Source organism: Primulina eburnea, chromosome 17, assembly GCF_022965805.1.
Source record: "Primulina eburnea isolate SZY01 chromosome 17, ASM2296580v1, whole genome shotgun sequence".
Taxonomy (NCBI): domain Eukaryota; kingdom Viridiplantae; phylum Streptophyta; class Magnoliopsida; order Lamiales; family Gesneriaceae; genus Primulina; species Primulina eburnea.
Window position 1 is genome coordinate 1,135,468 of NC_133117.1, and position 22,214 is coordinate 1,157,681.

At 37.5% G+C, this 22,214-nt stretch overlaps 2 protein-coding genes across 2 annotated transcripts; both read left to right on the forward strand.

The window, feature by feature from the left end:
- The first annotated feature begins 50 nt into the window (after positions 1–50).
- LOC140818187 (NADPH-dependent aldehyde reductase-like protein, chloroplastic) lies at positions 51–959 on the forward strand. Its single transcript, XM_073178072.1, has one exon. The coding sequence runs from the start codon at positions 51–53 to the stop codon at positions 840–842; it is 792 nt and encodes a 263-aa protein (XP_073034173.1). The 3' UTR covers positions 843–959.
- Positions 960–10,666: 9,707 nt separating this feature from the next.
- On the forward strand, positions 10,667–13,211 carry LOC140818493 (acyltransferase GLAUCE-like). Its single transcript, XM_073178461.1, has 2 exons — positions 10,667–11,271; positions 11,901–13,211. Exons 1-2 carry the CDS (start codon positions 10,798–10,800, stop codon positions 12,780–12,782), a joined length of 1,356 nt encoding a protein of 451 aa, XP_073034562.1. The 5' UTR covers positions 10,667–10,797; the 3' UTR covers positions 12,783–13,211.
- Positions 13,212–22,214: the final 9,003 nt, after the last annotated feature.

The following is a 22,214-nucleotide window of genomic DNA, read 5'->3' on the forward strand; positions in this document are numbered from 1 at the left end:
AGTGCATCGTATAAAACCTCTCCACAATCATCGAGACTGTTCGATTGACCATGGCAACAAGCACCGCCGTCGATGTTCCGCCACTCAACGGCCGAGTAGCCATAATAACCGGTGCTTCACGAGGAATCGGACGTGCAATCGCGACTCACCTTCGATCCCTTGGGGCCAAGGTCGTCATCAACTACGTTACCAGCTCAACCCAGGCCGATCTCATAGCCGCAGAGTTTAACTCCAAATCGCCTTCGTCTACGGTCGCTATAGCAGTCAAAGCCGACGTATCCAGCGAAACGGACGTCCAGCATCTCTTCGATCGAGCAGAGCAAGAATTCGGCGCACCGGCCCACATCATGGTGAACTGCGCCGGGACCTTAGATTCAACGTTCCCATCCATAGCCAATACGACCGTCGAAGTCTGGGAAACGACATTCGACGTGAACACCAAAGGTTCGTTCCTTTGTTGCCGCGAGGCATCGAAGCGGCTGGCGCGCGGCGGCGGAGGGAGGATAGTGTTTATCACATCTTCGCTCGTGGGCTCACTGATACCAGGGTACGGGGCGTACGCCGCCTCAAAAGCCGCCGTGGAGACGATGACGAAGATTGCGGCGAAGGAATTGAAGGGGAGTGGGATCACTGTGAACTGCGTGGCTCCTGGGCCGGTTGCTTCGGATCTTTTTTTTGCTGGCAAGAGCGAAGAAATGGTCCAGAGGTTGGTGGACGCTTGTCCGATGGGTCGATTGGGCCAGCCGACCGACGTGGCACCGCTGGTCGGGTTTTTGGTGAGTGACGGTGGCGCGTGGGTTAATGGACAAATCATTCGGATCAACGGCGGTTCTTTTGTTTGAATGAATCTAAATTTGAAAGACCATTATTGTCGCTCACTCATAATATATTGTTTTTGTTTATGCTTTTATTGTAAGATTTGTGACCGTCTGGAAAATTCTTAGCCCGTGTTTGCTTTATTGCGATTTATTTGATCAGCGTAATTAACATATTACAATATACAATCGAAAAATAAAATTGTAAGTTTTCATGTCATAAAAAAAGGTAAAAATTTACGTGTGACGGTCTTTCATGTCGTATTTTGTAAAACAGACTCTTATTTAGGTCATTCATAAAAAAATATTACTTTTCTTGTTAAAACTATTACCTCATAGATAAAGATTCGTGAGACCGTTTTATAAAAACCTACACCATAAGAAAAAAAGTAAAACTAAATTAAGAATTTAAATATTTGCTATATTTTTTACAACCTCATACAACTAAATGATACTATAAAAAAAAAACAATTAGTACGATGTTTTATGTACTACCAATATACAACTAAAATCAAATCACTGTCTTCAATCACTTGGTGCAATCATAGTTGGAGGAGTTTCGACAATTCAAGTTAACTGCGAGCTTACATCGCTTTTGAAACTTCAATTTTTTTTTTGCAACAATTAATTATTCGGTATATTCACATTCACTTCTACTTGAGCTTTTGGTATTCTTAGCATCTACGTGCCCCTCAGATTAGTGTTTATATGTGACTCTTTGGATTGAAATCAAACAACCTTATTCAGGTAATAATAATTGTACTGATAATACATAGATAAAAACAGCACTTACTTAATTGCATTGTTAATTTATTTTCAACTCTAGCTATATGATTGACACCAAAATTTCTTGAATTATTATGTATGTATTGTTAGTGTAAAGTTTTTGTCTTCAAAAAAACTCTTAGAAACCAATATCACAAATCATGAAAAAATATTATTTTTATATCAAAAGTATTATTTCTAATGTTAGGTATGAATCAGATTTACCGGCTCACAAAATAAAAAATACTCTATCTTTCATCTTTATTGTTTGATTATCCGGTGTTTCTTTACCAAGTCCATTTATCAGATATTTTGTTCTCTCCTCCGAGAAAAGTCTAGGCCGACCCATTTGGAGTAGGTCTCTCGTAAGAGAGTCTCACGAATCTTTATATGTGAGACGGGTCAACCTTATCGATATTCACAATAAAAAGTCATAATCTTAACATAAAAATAATATTTTTCATGGATGATCCAAATAAAAGATCCGTCTTACAAAATACGAACCGTGAGACTGTCTCACACAAACAAATTTTTTCTAGTGGTGAATAACTTGAAAAGTTACAATTTACGTTAAAATATTTCCTTTTGAAGAGAAATATAATTTTCATATTAAATTGATTTCCCTAATATTATATTTTTCTTGTTGATTTGATTGAGTATAATATTTAATTGTGGTTTTGCCTTTATAGATAATTATGTTAAGATTTTATTGTGATATAATATCATGTGAAATATTTTGTTTTACTTTTCTAGATATTATCTTTGTGATAAATATCTTCTAGATATAATATTTATGATAGTAATTTACATGATATGATATTATTGATTTGTTTCTAATAGAATTGTTGTTTACCATATCTTATAGATTTCTTTATGGAAGATAAACTTGAGGAGAGATACAAGCTATACATAAGAGGTATCAACGTGAGGTGGTGGAGTGTGAATAGAGAGAAGATTGTAGAGAGAGACAAAGAGAAATTCATAGAGTTTTAGTGGAGGAGTTTTTTTGTGGGAAAGTTTTCGTGTGAGATTCTTGGAGTTTTCTTCGTCGGAAAGTTTTCGTGGTGGTCTCTCTTCCTCGGTCAATATTCACTCACTTGTGCACGTTCAGAATTTCAGAGAAAATCCTATTCAAGAGACGTGCTGTGTTTTGAAGAGTGGTGATCCTGTGTTGCTCTGAATGTTGCCGACATCTACAGACAACATCTGTAACGATGTTGACTGAAGATTACATCTAATTGATCGTGCTTTTCGGGATCAAGTTTTGCTTTCTTATTTACGTTTTAATATTGTTGGTAGTTTTTAGAAAGCTTTATTTTCTCAACTTGTTGAGGAAATTGATTTTTGTCATAATCACTAGTGTTAGGTTTTTGTGTAAACATTGTGGTTTTCTAGTGATTAATTTTTGCAATAAGGCACCGCACAAGTATTTATACTTGCGCATATTTAATCTTGTCCATCTATTTATTTCAAATCAATTTGTGTTATAAAAGTTAATTTTCCGATGCGTGTAGATGTTGTCCGAGATGTTGTAACATCTGGCACAACATTTAATTCTGATAAAACACGAATTTACTATTTTACATCATATTCTGATATATTTATTATTTAATAATATCTTTCGGACAAAAAACCTAACAAGTGGTATCAGAGCCTACTCTTGATATACTAAGTGCTGATTCTGGTTTTTGTTTTGTTTGACAGAAATATCTAATGGACACCTCCTTGACTGCACTGTTGACAGAAAATCGCTGGCTGCAGATGAATCCTTTAGGTGTTGCCCTAGGTGTTGCCACTCCTGGCCGCAACATCTGCGAAAAATCAGTTTGTATGAAATCCACGTCTTCTGGAAATTTCAATGAAGATGGTGTGGAAGCTGATGATGAAGAAATCACTCTTGAGAGTGTGCAAAAGCTTTATGAAGAGTTGTTTGAAGATTGGACCAGAAGAAACAAGTTGAACTCAAGTCTTATGAAGGAGAACATTGATCTAAAAGCCGTAGTTGCCAAACTTGAGGTAATTTTGAGCAAAAAAAAATTGGAACTTGGTAAAACCAAAGAAGAACTTCAAAAGGCAACAGAAACTTTGTCCAAGTTTAATTCAAGCACATCCAAGTTTGATTCCATACTTTTAATGGGAAAAGATGACAAAAAAATCTTAGGCTTCAAAGAAAATGTGTTTGAGATTGGTGAATCTTCCAAGTCGACTATCTTTGTGAAGGGAAAGGATGATACATCCACACAACCACAATCCAAACCGCCGATCAAAATATCTCCACCAAAAAGACAACATACTACACATGTCCCTAAGAGAAGAAAATGAAGGTACGTATGTCAATACTGCTTTAAGCCTGGACATATCAGGACCTACTGCTTTAAACTCCGGGATGACTGCTTGAATCGAAAGTTGAGTCGGATGTTGCCCGGAATGTTGTCCAACATTTCCCGCAACACCTCCCACCATCGACCTACAGTAAGACAAATTTCGGTACCAAAAGTAAAAACTCACTGTAATATTGTCTATACTTCATTGAGAACTAACACTGCAGGTCATTGGTACTTTGATAGTGAAAGTTCACGCCACATGACAGGTTCAAGAGAACATCTCATCGATTATGTTGAACAAAATTGTGGTAGAGTAATATATGGAGGGGGAGCTAAAGGAAAGATTGTGGGAAAGAGAACTTTAAATGTGGAAGGACTACCAAAGCTCCACAATGTGATTCATGTTGAAGGATTAAATTCGAATTTGATAAGCATAAGCCAATTGTGTGATGATAATTTGCTTGTTAAGTTTGATAGACATACTTGTGAAGTTTTTGATGAAACTAATATGTGCATTATGACAGGTACAAGGTCTTCGGATAATTTCTACCAAATAGGTGAAGATCTTTCATGCAAACATGTGCAAATCACCGAACTTGACCTTTGGCACCAAAAACTCGGACATGCAAGCTTCAAAACCTTAAAGAACTTGAGTAAGTACGATTCAGTACGAGGTATGCCTAATCTTTCATTTGATATACCATTTGTGTGCGGAGATTGTCAAAAAAGAAAACAGACGCATGTGTCGCACCCAGTGTTGCCAACATCTGGGACAACATGTTGTCTGGAGTTACTACATATGGATCTTATGGGTCCTGTGGAAGTGGAAAGTTTTGGAGGTAAGAAGTATTCATTTGTTTTTGTTGATGATTTCTCACAGTTTTCATGGATAAGTTTCATTAGGGAGAAATCAGACACTTTCAATGTATTTAAAATAATTGGTCACAAGGATTAGAAACTTTCATAATTTGAAGGTGACAAGGATAAAGATTGACCATGGTAAGGAATTTGAAAACTCCTCATTCTCATCTTTTTGTGACAAAAAAGGTATTTCACATGAATTTTATGCTCCAAAGAAATCACACCAAAATGGGATAGCCGAACGTAAGAATAGAACACTTGAAGAAATGGCAAGGGTGATGTTGACTTCAAAGTGCATTTCAAAGCGTTTTTGGGCAGAAGCCCTTAACACCGCATGTCATATTTCAAATAGGGCATATTTGAGAAGTGGTTCGACTATGACATCCTATGAGATAATTATGGGAAAGAAGCCTAACCTTAAATATTTTCATGTTTTTGGTTGTGTGTGCTATGTTTTGAATGACAGGAATCAACTTGCAAAATTTGACTCAAAGAGTGATACGTGTTTGTTTTTAGGATATGCCAGTAATAGTCGTGCTTATCGGATGTTTAATCTTAGAACTAGGACTATTATGGAATCCATTAATATTGTTTTTGATGACCTTGCAGATCTCAAAAAGAAAACAGCTGAAGATGATGTGGATGTGTTTCTGGAAATTTCAATATCACTGGAAAATGCAGATGTTGCCCCAGATGTTGCAACATCTGACACAACATTTGACACTAAAGTCACTAAAGCTGAGGACGAAACGAATAACGATGATGGACAGAATATTCCAAGTAAAATTCAGAAAAATCATCCATCATCTCAAATAATTTGAAGTATGCATGAAGGTGTCCAAACTCGACAGAAAGAAAAAGTGGATTACCGAAAGATGACTGAACTTATTTGCATGAGCTCCTTATACTCACAGATTGAGTGAATATCTATTGTAAATTGGCTTCAAACGAGGTGAGGTAGACAAAACCTTTTTATTCAGAAATCTAAAGGTGAGATTCTTATTTTTTCAAGTCTATGTTGATAATTTCTCACAAATTTCATGGGTTAGTTTCATTAGAGAGAAATCAGATACTGCGATAATTCTAGTGCAATTGATATCTCGAAAAAATCCAGTAAAACACTCTCGAACTAGACACATTGACATTAGAGACCACTTTATTCGAGATTTAGTAGAAAAAAGATTGATTCGAATTGAATTTGACTGACTGACATATTCACAAAATCATTAGACTTTGAGAGATTCTCCAACCTTAGGAAATCTCTTAGCATGTGTTCTGTGTGATCATTCATAGATGTTATCTCAGATGTTACAACATCTCGGACAACACCTAACATGCATGTGCATTTTTAGGATCTCGGCATTCTGCATTATATTCATACTGTTATATGATGTGTTATCACAGTGTTGTATAATCTTCTGTTGCACTTACAATTTCTTGTTCTATCTAAACTTAACACACTTGGATATGATTAATAATCTGATTAAATCACAAAGTAGTTGAAGGATGTTCATGTACTCCATGACATTATCACATACGAAAAGTGACTTGAAAATATTGAGTAAAAAGAAAAATCAATTATGCATATGCTCTGTATCAGAAGAAAAGATGGGAAAAGCTACCTAAAAGAGTCCAATAAAGATTGTGCTTTTAGTGTGGGAGCTACCTTTTCTGAATTTCATACAGAATGTAAAATAGAAGAAATTAGAAAAAGCTACCTAGAGGAGTCCTTAAGAAGACCGTTCTTCTAGTGTAGGAGCTACCACTTCTATGATCAGAAAGTTGTTAAATCATCAAATGTAAAGTTAAATCAAAATTGTTTTTCTGGAATTGTGTGTGTTGTCAGATGATGTTGCCAACATTTGTGCCAACACTTCATTTGTGAACATATCTCATATTTGTTTCCATGTTTCATTTCTGTTACATTCTGTTATTAGGCATAAATAGGTCATGCATAAACATAACATTGTGAATTTTGTTGGTCAAGAGGGTATGCGTATTTCAACAAAAAAAAATTCGATGAAAATCCGGATTTTGCTAGAAATCCAATATTTGTGATTTTTGATGGTCCAGTGGTGTTAAAATCGATGTGGGTTTCAATTCTGGAATTTTTTTTGAAATGATATTTGACGCAATTATCTCAGTAATTTTGGATAGTGATTACGGACTAAAGCTGATATTGTCTCTTATGATAACTTAGTTTTTGACTATCGTTTGACTATAAAGATAGATGTCCATTCTGGACAAAAAGTGGGAGAAGATGCGACTCAAACTCAAGGGACTGTGAATTGAAAGGATCACGTGATACCATCTATTTGATACCTTTGCTTGATTTCGTTTTTAATGTTCTGCTTTGTTAAGATTCTGTTGCCCTGATGTGTTTCCGTTTTAATGAACGGTTAATGATTTTTGCAGGTGTTGTCTCAAGTGTTGCCCACACAACGAACAACACCCGTACCAACTTGGTTTTATTCAGGGGGAGAAAAATTCTGATATTAAGGAGGAGTTAACTAGAGGTCAATTGAAAAATTGAGTTTGATTTGATTTTGTCCAGAAAGGCAAAAAGGGGGAGATTGAAGGGAAATATAATTTTCATATTAAATTGATTTCCCTAATATTATCTTTTCCTTGTTGATTTGATTGAGTATAATATTTAATTGTAGTTTTGTCTTTCTAGATAATTATGTTAAGATTTTATTGTGATATAATACCATGTAGAATATTTTGTTTTACTTTTCCAGATATTATCTTTGTGATAAATATCTTCTAGATATAATATTTATGATAGTGATTTACATGATATGATATTATTGATTTGTTTCTATTAAAATTCTTGTTTATCATATCTTATAGATTTCTTTATGAAAGATAAACTTGAGGAGAGATACAAGCTATACATAAGAGGTATCAACGTGAGGTGATGGAGTGTGAATAGAGAGAAGATTGTAGAGAGAGAGAGACTAAGAGAAATTCATAGAGTTTTAGTGGAGGAGTTTTTTTGTGGGAAAGTTTTCGTGTGAGGTTCTTGGAGTTTTCTTCGTGGGAAAGTTTTCGTGGTGGTCTCTCTTCCTCGGTCAATATTCACTCACTTGTGCACGTTCAGAATTTCAGAGAAAATCCTATTCAAGAGACGTGCTGTGTTTTGAAGAGTGGTGATCCCGTATTGCTCTGAATGTTGCCAACATCTACAGACAACATTCGTAACGATGTTGACTGAAGATTACATCTAATTGATCGTGCTTTTCGGGATCAAGTTTTGCTTTCTTATTTACGTTTTAATATTGTTTGTAGTTTTTAGAAAGCTTTATTTTATCAACTTGTTGAGGAAATTGATTTTTGTCATAATCACTAGTGTTAGGTTTTTGTGTAAACATTGTAGTTTTCTAGTGATTAATTTTTGTCATAAGGCACTGCACAAGTATTTATACTTGTGCATATTTAATCTTGTCCATCTATTTATTTTAAATCAATTTGTGCTATAAAAGTTAATTTTCCGCTGCGTGTAGATGTTGTCCGAGATGTTGTAACATCTGGCACAACATTTAATTCTGATAAAACACTAATTTACTATTTTACATCATATTCTGATATATTTATTATTTAATAATATCTGTCGAACAAAATAAACCTAACACCTTTCATTCTAACACTATTGAAAATAGATTACCTGACACATTAAATTCACGAGCAACAATTAAATTATCAAACAAAATAATTCAAGAAAACTGGTGTTATTATATATATATATATATATATATATATATATATATATATATATATATATATATATATAATATTGTTGAATAATACTCGAGTGACTCAATTTGTGTCATTGTTAACTGGTAAGGAGACATTTGCAACACATCAGGAGCTGACCCGGTTCAAAACCTTGCAGTGAGGCTCAAACCAACGAACCTCCGATCTAAGCCTGGACAGGCCCACTATTATGTGGGCTACTCTAGATAAGGCCCTTTTTCACTTCTTTGTCAATTTTTATCATTATTTTTTAAAAAATTATATTTCAAATATTTTTTTTTTACTTTTTAAATCGGTTAGCATTTTTAAAAAAAATTACAGAGTGCGATGGCACAGCCGCACAATCGCTAGGATCGAACTTAGGTTTATCTCATGTTAAATTAGGTTTATGTCGCTATACAAGATAGTGACGTTAGCACTTGGTGAATTATGTATTAAGTTTATTATTATTTATATTTGCTATGGACATGTTTAGTTACATTTTTGTTAGACGATCTCACAAATCTTTATCTGTCTGTGTCAATTCTACCGATATTCACAATAAAAAATAATATTTTTTCATGGACGACCCAAATAAGATATCAGTCTCACAAAACACGACCCGTGAGATCGTCTAATACAAGTTTTTGTCTACCTTTAATATTGTTTTTTAAATCCATAATATAAACATTATACTCTTATTAAACACTAAATTTCATCAGGTATTTAATTTCCTTGTTTAAAGAAAATCCATAATCAGTATGAACTTTTATTGTTTATTTAGGAGTAAAAAATCTAACGTTTGAAGCCGACGGAAAAAAAGGTAAAATTGAAAGTAAAAGTTTAATATTAGATATCATTATATTCATTTACCAGTACTTAATATTGCTACTTATATCGCATAATAAATCCATCTCACACTTGAATAATCAATTTTTTGGAAACTAACGGAGATTGGAAATAAACATTTTATCTTATTAAATTTTGAAAATTTGGGAACATGAAGCCGTTATTCATATGTGCACTAAATAAATTTTCGAACAGAATACAATAGCATACAAATTACGTTAACTAGATAAACAATACCAAGCAAGCGAAATTGGTAAAGAATTGAACATGCGAACTCCGGTCTTGATAAGGAGTTTATGAAAATATATATATATATATATATATATATATATATATATATATATATTAAAAAAACTTGTGAAAAGATTTTGATAAATGAGAGGAGAAATTCTTTTGAATAGGGAAATAAATCAATCAAAGAAAGAAAAGACTTATGTGGGATATTATCCTCACTTCATTTCAACGAGTAAGATCTTGCCACACATTCAATTTTCAAAAAAAAAAAATGAGTCCTATATATACATGGATAAATCTTGGTCTAAGAGTATAATGCCCACATGAGTATGATGAAATAAACCTTCCGAGAGATATTTTAAAATACTTTTTTCCTTCCTAGTAACTTATCTAATTAATGAAAATTGCTTTCTCACCAAAAGTATGGCCCATATTTATATATAATTGAAAAGAAAGCCCAACCGATTTTTCTCATTCTTTTGGTGCGATTAGTGTAGAATTTATTGAAAACATTTAACTAGTTAGTTTTGTATACTTGTCATACATAGTTGCACATTTAACATGTTCAATTAATTTTTTTAAAAAAAATTATTCAAGAAGGCAGGGCCCCTTTTAGGATCAGTTCATGATTTAATGAACATGAAAAATATTTTTTTATATAATACATACACCCACATGCATTTTTTTTAAGAAAATTGTGTTTTTTATAAGATAAAGTTTTTCTATCTGTGTTTTCAAATTGCAATCTCAATCCTCTATCTTTTTTAATCAATTTTACTCATTTTTCTTACATGATGCTGATGCTAATGTGACATCGATACGAAATTAGTGTAACAATTTTATGTGCATTCTCACATCATTATTTTCGTTGAAAAAATTGCAAATTACCAAAAATCAGAATATATGAGACTAAAACTGAAATTTGATCACAACACATGTGACCAAATCTTAAAAAAAAAAAACGAACAATCAACAATTTAATTTTCTCTTTTTTGGGAAAAAAGGGACTTTATTGTGCTGGGATGCAATCAATGTAGAAATATATTATTAAAATGGGATTTCACTATGGAGGGAGCTCCATCTTGGTTCCATTCAACAATCAACCCTGCATGGAGTTGTCAATAAATAGCTGTAGCTGATAACATTTCTATACGCACAATTCATACAAAAACTTGTCGGTTTTTGTCCAATTCATACAGAAATAAGACTAGGCCATGGCAATTATCTTGCCCAATTCTGCCATGCAAGACCTTAAGGTCACATTCCAAGAATCCACGCTGGTTTTCCCAGCACAAGAGTCAGCTCATGAGAAAAAATCCATCTTCTTGTCCAACATAGATCAAATTCTGAATTACAGAATCCCCACAGCCAATTTTTTCTCCACCGACCCGAAGTTCCCACCCGAATCTGTGGCCAAAAGACTCAAAACTGCGCTGGAAAAAGTGCTCGTCTTCTTCGACTTCATGGCCGGAAGACTGAAGCTGAACCAGGAATCCGGGCGGCTGGAGATAGAGTGCAACTCGGCCGGGGCTGGCTTTGTGGTGGCCTCTTCTGAGTACTCACTTGAAGAGATAGGCGAATTGGGTTGTCCCAATCTGGGATTCCAGCAACTTGCTGTCCACTCTCTAAAGAATCTGGTGCTGTCTTCCGCTGATGATCACGATGATCAACCGCTCTGCATTTTTCAGGTTATTATATGCAAGCAAAACTTCCTCTCAGCTCCGGTGCCAACAGACATCCGCAAGGAAACAAATTTAAATTATAAAATATATTTTGTTCCTAAACACTACAAGTGTATATGTACCTTCCAAATAAATCTTCTCCCGGCACCACTTTTTTCCTTATAAACACTAAACAATTTATATATGAGATGAGAGAGACAAATAAAAGAATATTGTCGGATGCTTTACATGGATTGAACAAAAATTTTAGAAAATTTTGAAGTTGAGTTAATTCCAAGTCTCAATCTTAACATTATATCAGGTTCAGATTCCATTGTTATGTAGTCATGAACTGCCCATAGTTGGACCATACATTGTCTTGTCAACTGGAGTGAGGGAGTGTGTTAGTTATCCAACGTTGGGTTGGATAAAATATCTGAGAGTTGCATATATGGACTTGGACAATCCTCCTTAAGAAAACATTTAGGATGAGTTAAGTCAAAATCTCAATCTTTAACAAATATATCTATCTGTATCGTATTAGCTGCATCATATATATATATATATATATATATATATATATATATATATATATATATATATATATATATATGTAAAACAGAGGCATGAAATAATGAAGTTTATTGCAATTGCAGGTAACATCATTTAAGTGTGGAGGTTTTGCATTTGGAATGTCGGTGAATCATATACTGCATGACGGAATAAGTGCTAAAACCTTCAGTGATATTCTAGCTTCCCAAGCATTGGACGAAGACAAGCCCTTCCCTTTCACTCCATGCCTCGACCGCCGCCTCCTTGCTGCCAGATCTCCGCCCACTGTTGAGTATCCACATCCAGAGTTTTTCAAACCTCAACTCCCCAATTCCAGTCCACCTGTTTTCGACTGTAAACAGGAAACACTGGACTACATAATCTTGAAATTCACACCAAATGATATCACCTATCTAAAACAGAAGGCAACAAAAGATACAAAGAAGAAGATCTCCAGTTTCGACGTGGTGGTGGCGCTCGTGTGGCGATGCAAAGCCTTGTCGTATATGCAGGAGCACAACAAAGAAGAATCAGACAGAGTGTCCACTTTGCTGAACGTGGTGGACTTAAGGTCCAGGCTGAATAACCCACCTCTGCCTCTGCCATACTGCGGCAACGCAGTCCTGCTTGCTTATTCATCCGCAAAATGCTCAGACATAGAACACGGGCCGTTCTCAAATCTGGTGGAAATGGTGTCAGCGGCTCCGGCGAGAGTGACGAGTGAGTACGCAAGATCTGTCATAGATTCGATGGAGATACACAAATTACTCCCATGTGGTGAGTATATGGTGAGTTCATGGCTAAAATTAGGGTTTGATCAGGTGGAGTATCCATGGGGGAAGCCATTATACAGCTGCCCGGTGGCCAGCCATAGGAAGGATATCTGTTGGATTTTTCCTGACAGCCATGGAATCAATGCCTTAGTTTCATTGCCTCCTCCGGACATGGACAAATTCAAATCCCACTTCCAAAACTTCTTTATTTGAATCATGATGTTTATGGTACGTACGTGTGAAATGGATGTGACCATGCCAGAAATTATGTATCTATAATGTAATAGCTTTTTAAAAATAATAAGAACAATATGTAATATAATAGCAGTGAAGAAAATGTGATATATATTGAGTGAGTCTCATGTGAGACCGTCTCACGGATCTTATTCTGTGAGACGGGTCAACTCTACTCATATTCACAATAAAAAGTAATACTCTTAGCATAAAAAGTAATACTTTTTCATGGATGACCCAAATAAGAGATCCGTCTCACAAATATGACCCGTGAGACCGTCTCACACAAGTTTTTGCCATATATATTTGGTTTCAGTTTTTTTGTCTTGTTATTCCAAGTGGTGATATAACATTGGACTGGTTAAAAATATTTTGTTAGGAATAAATGAAATCAAATTAATTAAATCACATCCATATTTCATCGACAACTTGAAAATTTATGTTCACAATAAAATATCTCAAACGATTGAAACTCTTGCTACATGTAGACGAATTTCATTTTTTCATTTATATAAATGAGATGATGTTTTTCAATTATTTTTTTATTCATCTAAATATCAAACTATCTGATCCAAATTTCGGGTTTCACGTGTACCAGGTGCAAAATACATAAACTAAACTAATTTTTAAAAATCAAATCATTAATTTGATTGTCATTTCTAATCTCTTTAGTAGTAATGGATATATAAAAAACACAAAATTATTCAAAAAAAGATGCGGAATTAAAGTTCCGAAAGTTACGAGTATGCCTATAATTATGCCACTTAAAATTTTAATAAGCATTTTAAAAAATGAAGATTGAAAATATAATTCGAAACGTTCAAAATTCATATACTATGCTAAAATATAAAGACTTGATTTTCTGGAGTATTGACGAGTTTTGATGATATGTATATCGAGTTGCTTGGTTGATTCTCCATTGGATCATATCCACTATCATCTTCTTGCGGGATAACTTCGATCGAAACTTTAACTACCTCCACCAGGGATGGCAATTTTCCCCATGGGTTTGGGGCCCCGCGGGGAAAACCCGAAACGGGGATGGGGATCCTCGATTTTTTCGGGTTCGGGTTCGGGGATTTAAAAAAATCCCCGATGTAGTTTGGGGCGGGTATGAGATTACTATCCCCATCCCCGAAATCCCCGAACCCGTCCCGAAATTATATTATCAATAATAAAATAATAGTATTATTAGTATTAATAATATAATAATAATAATATTATTTTTTAAAATATTAATAATAATATTATTATTAATATTGATATTAATATTAAAATTATCTCCAATAATAATAGATAATAATAATTTTTGGTTTGAGAAAATCTCTGAATCCGTCATCGTCTTATCATATTAATATTTTTGAAACGGGGACGGGGGCGGGGATGAAGTTAATCCCCGAAGTTTCGGGTTTGGGGATTCCCCGAACCCGAAAAAGCAGGGATTGGGACGAGGATGGGGGTGGGGATGGCATTCGGGGATGGGGATGGGGATGGCAAACCCGCCCCCGCCCCGGACCATTGCCATCCCTAACCTCCACAGCTCCACTGGATTTTTTGATTTTACACACACACACACACACACTAGCAAGTCACACGTACACTGCACCTGAAACACATATTATTTAAAAATATTAAACGATCTCTATAATTAGGAAATTTAAGGATATCATTAAAATTAATTATAATATATATTTACTTACATTATAATATATATGTACTTACATTTAAAAAATGTTACTTGTCCATATTATTTTGAATCGATTATTTTAGTAGTCAATACTTTTCACGATATCATTAACCAAAATATGGTAATTAACTCAAGTACAACGAGTATATTCTTGTAAAGGCCTCGTATCGTATTATCGTAAATTATATTTTGATTATCGATAATTTATGAACTTGTCATGTTATTAAGTGTATGAAGTATATAAGTGACAATGAAATTGAAAAAATATGTTGTGATAAAGAAAGATTGTAGTAGTAATTTATTTGTGTTTAAATAGTATGCTAAACAACAATAGATAAGTGACACATGTTACGGTTTTTAGCATAATTATACGAGTATTAGTCCAAATGAAATGAAACCAATTTCATTAAAAAGCTAATACATATTACTAAAACTTTCATATTTTGAGTTTTGTCCAAATCCATTTGGAAATATGGGCAAAATCATCTCGAAGAGTATCGTATGCGTTGAAGTTCTTGCACTGACACATTTTGGGAGAATAGGCATAACTCTCGCATCCAATATTCAAAATTGAGTGAGGTCAGTGAAATTCAAGACAAATATCTACAAATTTAATTTATGTTGACCAATTTTGCTAATTCGAGACTTAAACCATCCGGACAGAACGACGCACGCAGTTAAGCAGAAAAATGTTCCGGGCAGAATTCGGTGCGCTATGGCGCCTCTTATTTTGTGCCCCAGCGTGCACACTAATATATAAAGTTGATAAGAATGAGTTTGGCTGATAACGTTTGCTTCTTTCCTCTGCAACTTTTGAAAGAAAAGTTTGGAAACCAAGTTCTATCATATGAATCTACTTCGAAACGTTGTCAAAACTCGAAACAAATTATATATTCGGAATCCTTGTGTTGAAAGCGTTCTTTTAAGGTAATTTTCTTCTTGATTCAGAACTTTTATTTATTGAATCGCTAGAATATCATGTATTTGATTTTTATTTCAATATATGAGATAGAATAACCGACAAGAAACTAATTTTCAAAGTCGGAATTGAATTATGTTCTGATTTCAATTTGATATGAATTTTCAAATTTTCAAATTTTCAAAAGATTTTTGAAACTTGAATTGTTGATTTTAAATGACTTCATTGATTTAAATGAATATGTTGATTATGCAGCTATATTTTCTGTAGTGACCCGTTCCAGAATCACCTACTAATCAAGAAACTAAGCATGCAATTAACTTAATTAATAATAATCAGAGATAACAGCGGAAAACTGTCACCAAAAGATAGTTATACAACCCAATCGAAAATCCAGAACAACTCAACTAAACTGAAATATACGGTACAACCATATCGAAACAAAAAGATACCGAAGAACTAAACCAACCAGCTACTCAACGTCCTCCTCCTCCTTCTCCTGAGCTGTCCAACCTGAGGCCTGCCCCGTGGGAATGGGGTGTCCAAGATAAACAAAACCGAGGACGTGAGCGATAAGAACGCCCAGTACAAAAGCATGAGTATACAAACCTATATGAAATGCACATGCTATGATATGATACCAGGGTAGTCAAGAAATAGGAGTCACAAAGGATCTCAAAATGCTCAGTCTAGAGGCGCCAAGTGGATAGTGCCGCGCGGTACTCCTCTGGGTCACTGCATCCACTACAAGAACAGACGTGGACCTAAAATGTCCCGGATCACCGAAGCCCTCCGGACCCGTCGGCCACTGTGTACTCTCGGTGTCCATGCGTCCACAAGACAAGACAGGGCTGAGCGGCCCCACAAGATATAGCTTATCTCGAAAGAGATACAGCTCAACAGTAAAGGCTATCTCGAAGGAGATACGGCTCAACATGAAATGCAACATGCATCATAAAGCGTGACATAATAGCATGCATCATATGACATATATCAATGCACCACATAATCATGCAACACATATAAGGATGTATACTCGACCAGGATATCTCGGATAGTACTTTCGTACCTCTATCTCAGCAAGCCTAGCCTTACGCAACACCGCTAATCAGGTCTAGAACAAGCCTACGCATCAAAAGCATACCCAATGAACAATACTACCATGCTAGACTAGCAAAACCAGTACTACCAAAGGTTTAGGGTTTACCTTCGTCCGTCGACAGCCCTTTGATGTCGATTGCCTCGTAACTCAGGCGTCGCTACGCTACCAATCCTGGCAGCTCTTGGCTATCGCTCGACCGACAACTAACCCTAGAAACCTTCCAAACCTCTCAAATATGAGACACAACTCAAGAATTTGCAATGCAAAATGAGGAAATCCGAGCACTATTTATAGGCTATGTTCGGATCCACCGAACCCACTTCGGATCATCCGAACTCCTACGTGTCCATCGGCTCTTGACACCTCATGATCGGATCCACCGAACCTACACTTCGGATCATCCGAACTTGCATGTAAACTGACGTGTCGATCAACTCTTGACACCTCATGATCGGATCCACCGAACCCACTTCGGATCGTCCGAACTCTTCGGTGCTACCGAACCATCTTCGGTCCGTCCGATCATGACCACGGTCAAAATTACACATTAAACCTTCTTAATCACCATTAATCCGTTAATTACCCAATTTGGAATTCGGGCTACTACATTCTCCCCCCCTTAAAAAGATTTCGTCCTCGAAATCAAGTTTATAGGATGAACAAAAACTGAAATAACAACATCGTTATTACATCTCAATTGCCGTTGAATACAACTGATATTTGGATTACAACAGAAAAACACACACACCTCCATATTACAACCATAGTACAACTCAAAAGAGCTCTGGATGCTCCGAACGCATACGACTTTCTAACTCCCAAGTGGCTTCTTCAGTGCCTCTGCGCTGCCACTGAACTAAGACAAGAGGAATGATCTTATTCCGCAATACCTTGTCTTTGCGATCGAGAATCCGCACTGGTCGTTCCACGTAGGACAAATCCGAATTTAGTTGAACTTCAGAGGGAGGCAAAATGTGAGACTCATCTGCTATGTATCGTCTCAACAAAGATACGTGGAACACATCGTGAATACTTGATAGGTACGGCGGCAATGCAAGTCTGTAAGCCAAATCTCCCACGCTTTCCAATATTTCAAATGGACCAATAAATCTCGGAGACAGCTTACCCTTGAGACCAAATCTCAAAATCCTGCGAAAAGGTGAAACTCGGAGAAACACTTTCTCACCTGGCTGAAAATAAAGAGGTCGACGTTTGGTGTTCGCATAACTAGCCTGTCGATCCTGAGCGATCTTAATCCGTTTCTTGATTATTGCAACCTTATCAATAACCTGCTGGACTAACTCCGGTCCCTCAACATGTCGTTCCCCAACTTCATCCCAAAATAATGGAGTACGACAACGTCGCCCATACAACGTCTCAAATGGTGCCATACCAATACTACGATGATAGCTGTTGTTGTACGCGAACTCAATCAAAGGCAAATGATCCTGCCAAGCGGTTCCGAAATCCATCACACAAGCTCGCATCATATCCTCAAGTGTACGGATAGTCCTCTCTGTCTGACCGTCGGTCTCTGGATGATAAGCTGTACTTAAACTTAGGGACGTACCCAATACCGCCTGGAAACTACCCCAAAATCGTGAGGTAAAACGAGGATCTCTGTCACTGACAATATTAACTGGCACCCCATGCAAACGTACAATCTCTTGAATGTACAATCGAGCCATACGATCGAAAGTGAAATCCCGGTTATAAGGCAGAAAATGAGCAGACTTGGTGAGTCGATCCACCACTACCCAAATAGCATCACTATTCCTCGAAGACAATGGTAAGTGAGTAATGAAGTCCATCGCGATATGCTCCCACTTCCATTCGGGAATAGGTAAGTTCAACAATAATCCTCCCGGTCGACGGTGCTCTGCCTTAACCTGCTGACAAACAAGACACTTGGAAACAAACTGATAAACGATGCGCTTCATCCCTTTCCACCAAAATCGTGTCCTCAAATCTTTATACATCTTGTTGCTTCCTGGATGGACACTCAACTTGCTTCGATGAGCCTGAGCCAAGATCTCTTCCCTCAAAGTATCATCCTCTGGTACCACAACCCGATTAGACAAACACAGAAGACCATTAGACTGATAATGGAAATTGCTATCTCCACCAGCCAACCGAGCTAATCTCTGAGTCTTGAGATCAGACATCTAAGCATCTCGAATCCGAGCGAACAAAGCTGGCTCAGATAAAATGGTAGCAACACGAATGCTCTCCATACCTTTCCGATGTTTGAAATTAAATCCCAACGAACAACAATCCTGGATAATACTAATCATAGCACTGGTCTGAAGTGCAGAGACTCTCACCTTGCGACTAAGAGCATCGGCTGTAAGATTCGCAGAACCTGGATGGTATTTGATCTCGCAGTCATAATCTTTAAGTAGATCCATCCAACGACGTTGTCTCATGTTCAACTCAGCCTGAGTGAACAGATACTTCAGACTCTTATGATCAGTAAAAATTTCAAACTTAACCCCGTACAAGTAATGACGCCAGATCTTTAGCGCAAACACAATAGCAGCTAATTCTAGATCATGAATAGGGTACTTCTCCTCGTGAGGTTTTAACTCCCTGGATGCGTAAGCGATCACATGACCATTCTGCGTCAACACACACCCTAAGCCTTGAAAAGAAGCATCGGTGTAAACACTGAAACCATCAGATCCTGACGGTAACGCCAAAACAGGTGCAGAAGTCAGAAGTCGACGAAGCTCTCTGAAACTATCTTCGCACTCAGATGACCACTCAAATGGAACATCCTTCCGAGTAAGCTGCGACAATGGTCTAGCTACCTGAGAGAAATTCACGATGAAGCGACGATAATACCCTGCCAGACCTAGAAAACTACGGATCTCAGCCACCGTCGTAGGACGTGACCAATTCAGCACTGCTTCGATCTTGCTGGGATCCACAGAAATTCCTTCCTTGGAAATCACATGACCAAGGAATACTACACGATCAATCCAGAACTCGCACTTACTCAGCTTAGCATACAATTGCTTCTCGCGAAGAATCTGCAACACAATCCTCAAGTGCTGGATATGCTCTTCCACACTGTGAGAATAAATCAAGATATCGTCGATGAAAACCACAACAAACTGATCTAGAAAATCCCGAAAGACTCGATTCATCAGATCCATGAACACCGCTGGCGCATTCGTCAATCCGAATGGCATAACTAGAAACTCGTAATGCCCATATCGAGTACGAAATGCAGTCTTGGAAATATCATCATCTCTAACTCTCATCTGATGATAACCCGATCGCAAGTCAATCTTGGAGTAAACAGAGGTACCCTGAAGCTGATCGAACAAATCGTCAATACGAGGTAATGGATACTTGTTTTTGATCGTCACATGATTCAGCTGGCGATAATCAATGCACAATCGCATAGATCCATCTTTCTTCTTGACAAACAATACTGGAGCTCCCCAAGGTGAAACACTCGGGCGAATATAACCTTTATCAAGAAGATCCTGCAATTGCTGCTTCAATTCACTCATCTCTGACGGAGCAAGACGATAGGGGGCACGAGAAATCGGTGCAGTCCCTGGCATTAACTCAATGCCAAATTCCACCTCTCTAACCGGAGGAAAACCAGGAATCTCATCTGGGAAAACATCAGGAAATTCACAAACCACTGGAATATCCTCTATACCAACACTACCTGTGGATGAATCAATCGCATAGATGAGGTAGCCTTCCCCGCCCGCCTCTAAAGCACGACAGGCTTTCAGAGCAGATACCACTGGCATCGGAGGTCGCGCTCCCTCACCATAGAAAAACCAACTAGAGCTCTCAGTCGTACGAAACTGAACAAGCTTCTGGTAACAATCCACGGTAGCTCGGTAAGTAGTCAATAGGTCTATACCTAGAATACAATCAAAATCTTCCATCTCCAGGATCATAAGATTCGCAACCAATTCGTTACCCTCAAAATCTAAGGGACAACCCATCACTAGACGCTTTGCTAACACCGAATGACCCATCGGGGTAGAAACGGAAAGAATGACGTCTAGAGAAACATACGGTAACTTATGACGCTTAACAAATCGTGCAGAAATGAATGAATGTGATGCTCCGGTATCAATAAGAACAAAAGCAAGAATACCGCATAAACAAAAAGTACCTGCTATGACTCTCTCCGATTCATCTGCAGCCTGATCCTGGTTCAGCGCAAAAACCTGACCTTGGGCACGAGGTCGAAGATTTGAACTACCCACTGCCTGACCCTGCCTCCTCTGCTGAACAGTCGTCTGAGATCCGGAACCAGATCCTGCTCCACCTCGCAACTGAGGACAATTCTTCTTGAGATGACCCATCTCTCCGCACTGAAAACAAGCTCCCGCGGCTGATCGGCATTGCTCCGATGGATGCTTCTTCCCACAATGTACACAAGAAACCTTCTTCTTACCAAAGCGGAAAACACCGCTAGACCGTGATCCAGATCCAGAAGAAGAAGAACCAGATTTCTTGAAAGACTGAGATCGAGGGCTCAAAGTACTCGGAGGTCTAGAAGAAAGAATAGCCCTACCACGCTAGAGACTGATCTCTGCCTGGCGACACCAGTTCACTAACCCATCATAAGAAGTAGGATTATCACAGACAGTGACTCGATCAAAAATCTCCTGGTTAAGACCCTGAAGGAAATGGTCATACTTGGCCTCAGAACTGCCACTGATATGAGGAGCAAAAGGTAACAACTCAAAGAACTTCTGCTGATATTCATCAACAGACATACTACCCTGCTTAAGATTCAGGAGCTCAATCGTCTTTGCCTGGCGAAGGGCTGGAGGAAAGTATAGCTGCATGAAAGCCGCACGGAAATCGGCCCAAGTCACCCTACCCTGGGACTGGACTATCGGTGCAGAAGTCGATCGCCACCACTTGCGCGCACGGCCCTCGAGAAGAAAACTAAGGGTCTCCATCCTCTGCTCCTCGGTGCACTGGAATGCACGGAAACAACTCTCCATGCGCTCTAACCAATCCTCAGCATCATCGGGAGTCTCACCGCCGACTAAAGGCTTAGGCCCCATCTGAATGAAACGGTGCAAATCAAAACGCCTAGGACCATCCCGACGATGACGATGTTCACGATGACGCCTACGATCGTCCTGGTCACCCCAACGACCTACACTTCCCTGACTACTCTCATCACCAAAGTGGTCAGCCATCGCTACAAGATAGAATGGGGAAAATGGTAAAATGGTCAACGAAAATCCCAAAACAGAAATCTATATCCCAAAATCGTAAGCATGCTCTGATACCATAAATGTAGTGACCCGTTCCAGAATCACCTACTAATCAAGAAACTAAGCATGCAATTAACTTAATTAATAATAATCAGAGATAACAGCGGAAAACTGTCACCAAAAGATAGTTATACAACCCAATCGAAAATCCAGAACAACTCAACTAAACTGAAATATACGGTACAATCATATCGAAACAAAAAGATACCGAAGAACTAAACCAACCAGCTACTCAACGTCCTCCTCCTCCTTCTCCTGAGCTGTCCAACCTGAGGCCTGCCCCGTGGGAATGGGGTGTCCAAGATAAACAAAACCGAGGACGTGAGCGATAAGAACGCCCAGTACAAAAGCATGAGTATACAAACCTATATGAAATGCACATGCTATGATATGATACCAGGGTAGTCAAGAAATAGGAGTCACAAAGGATCTC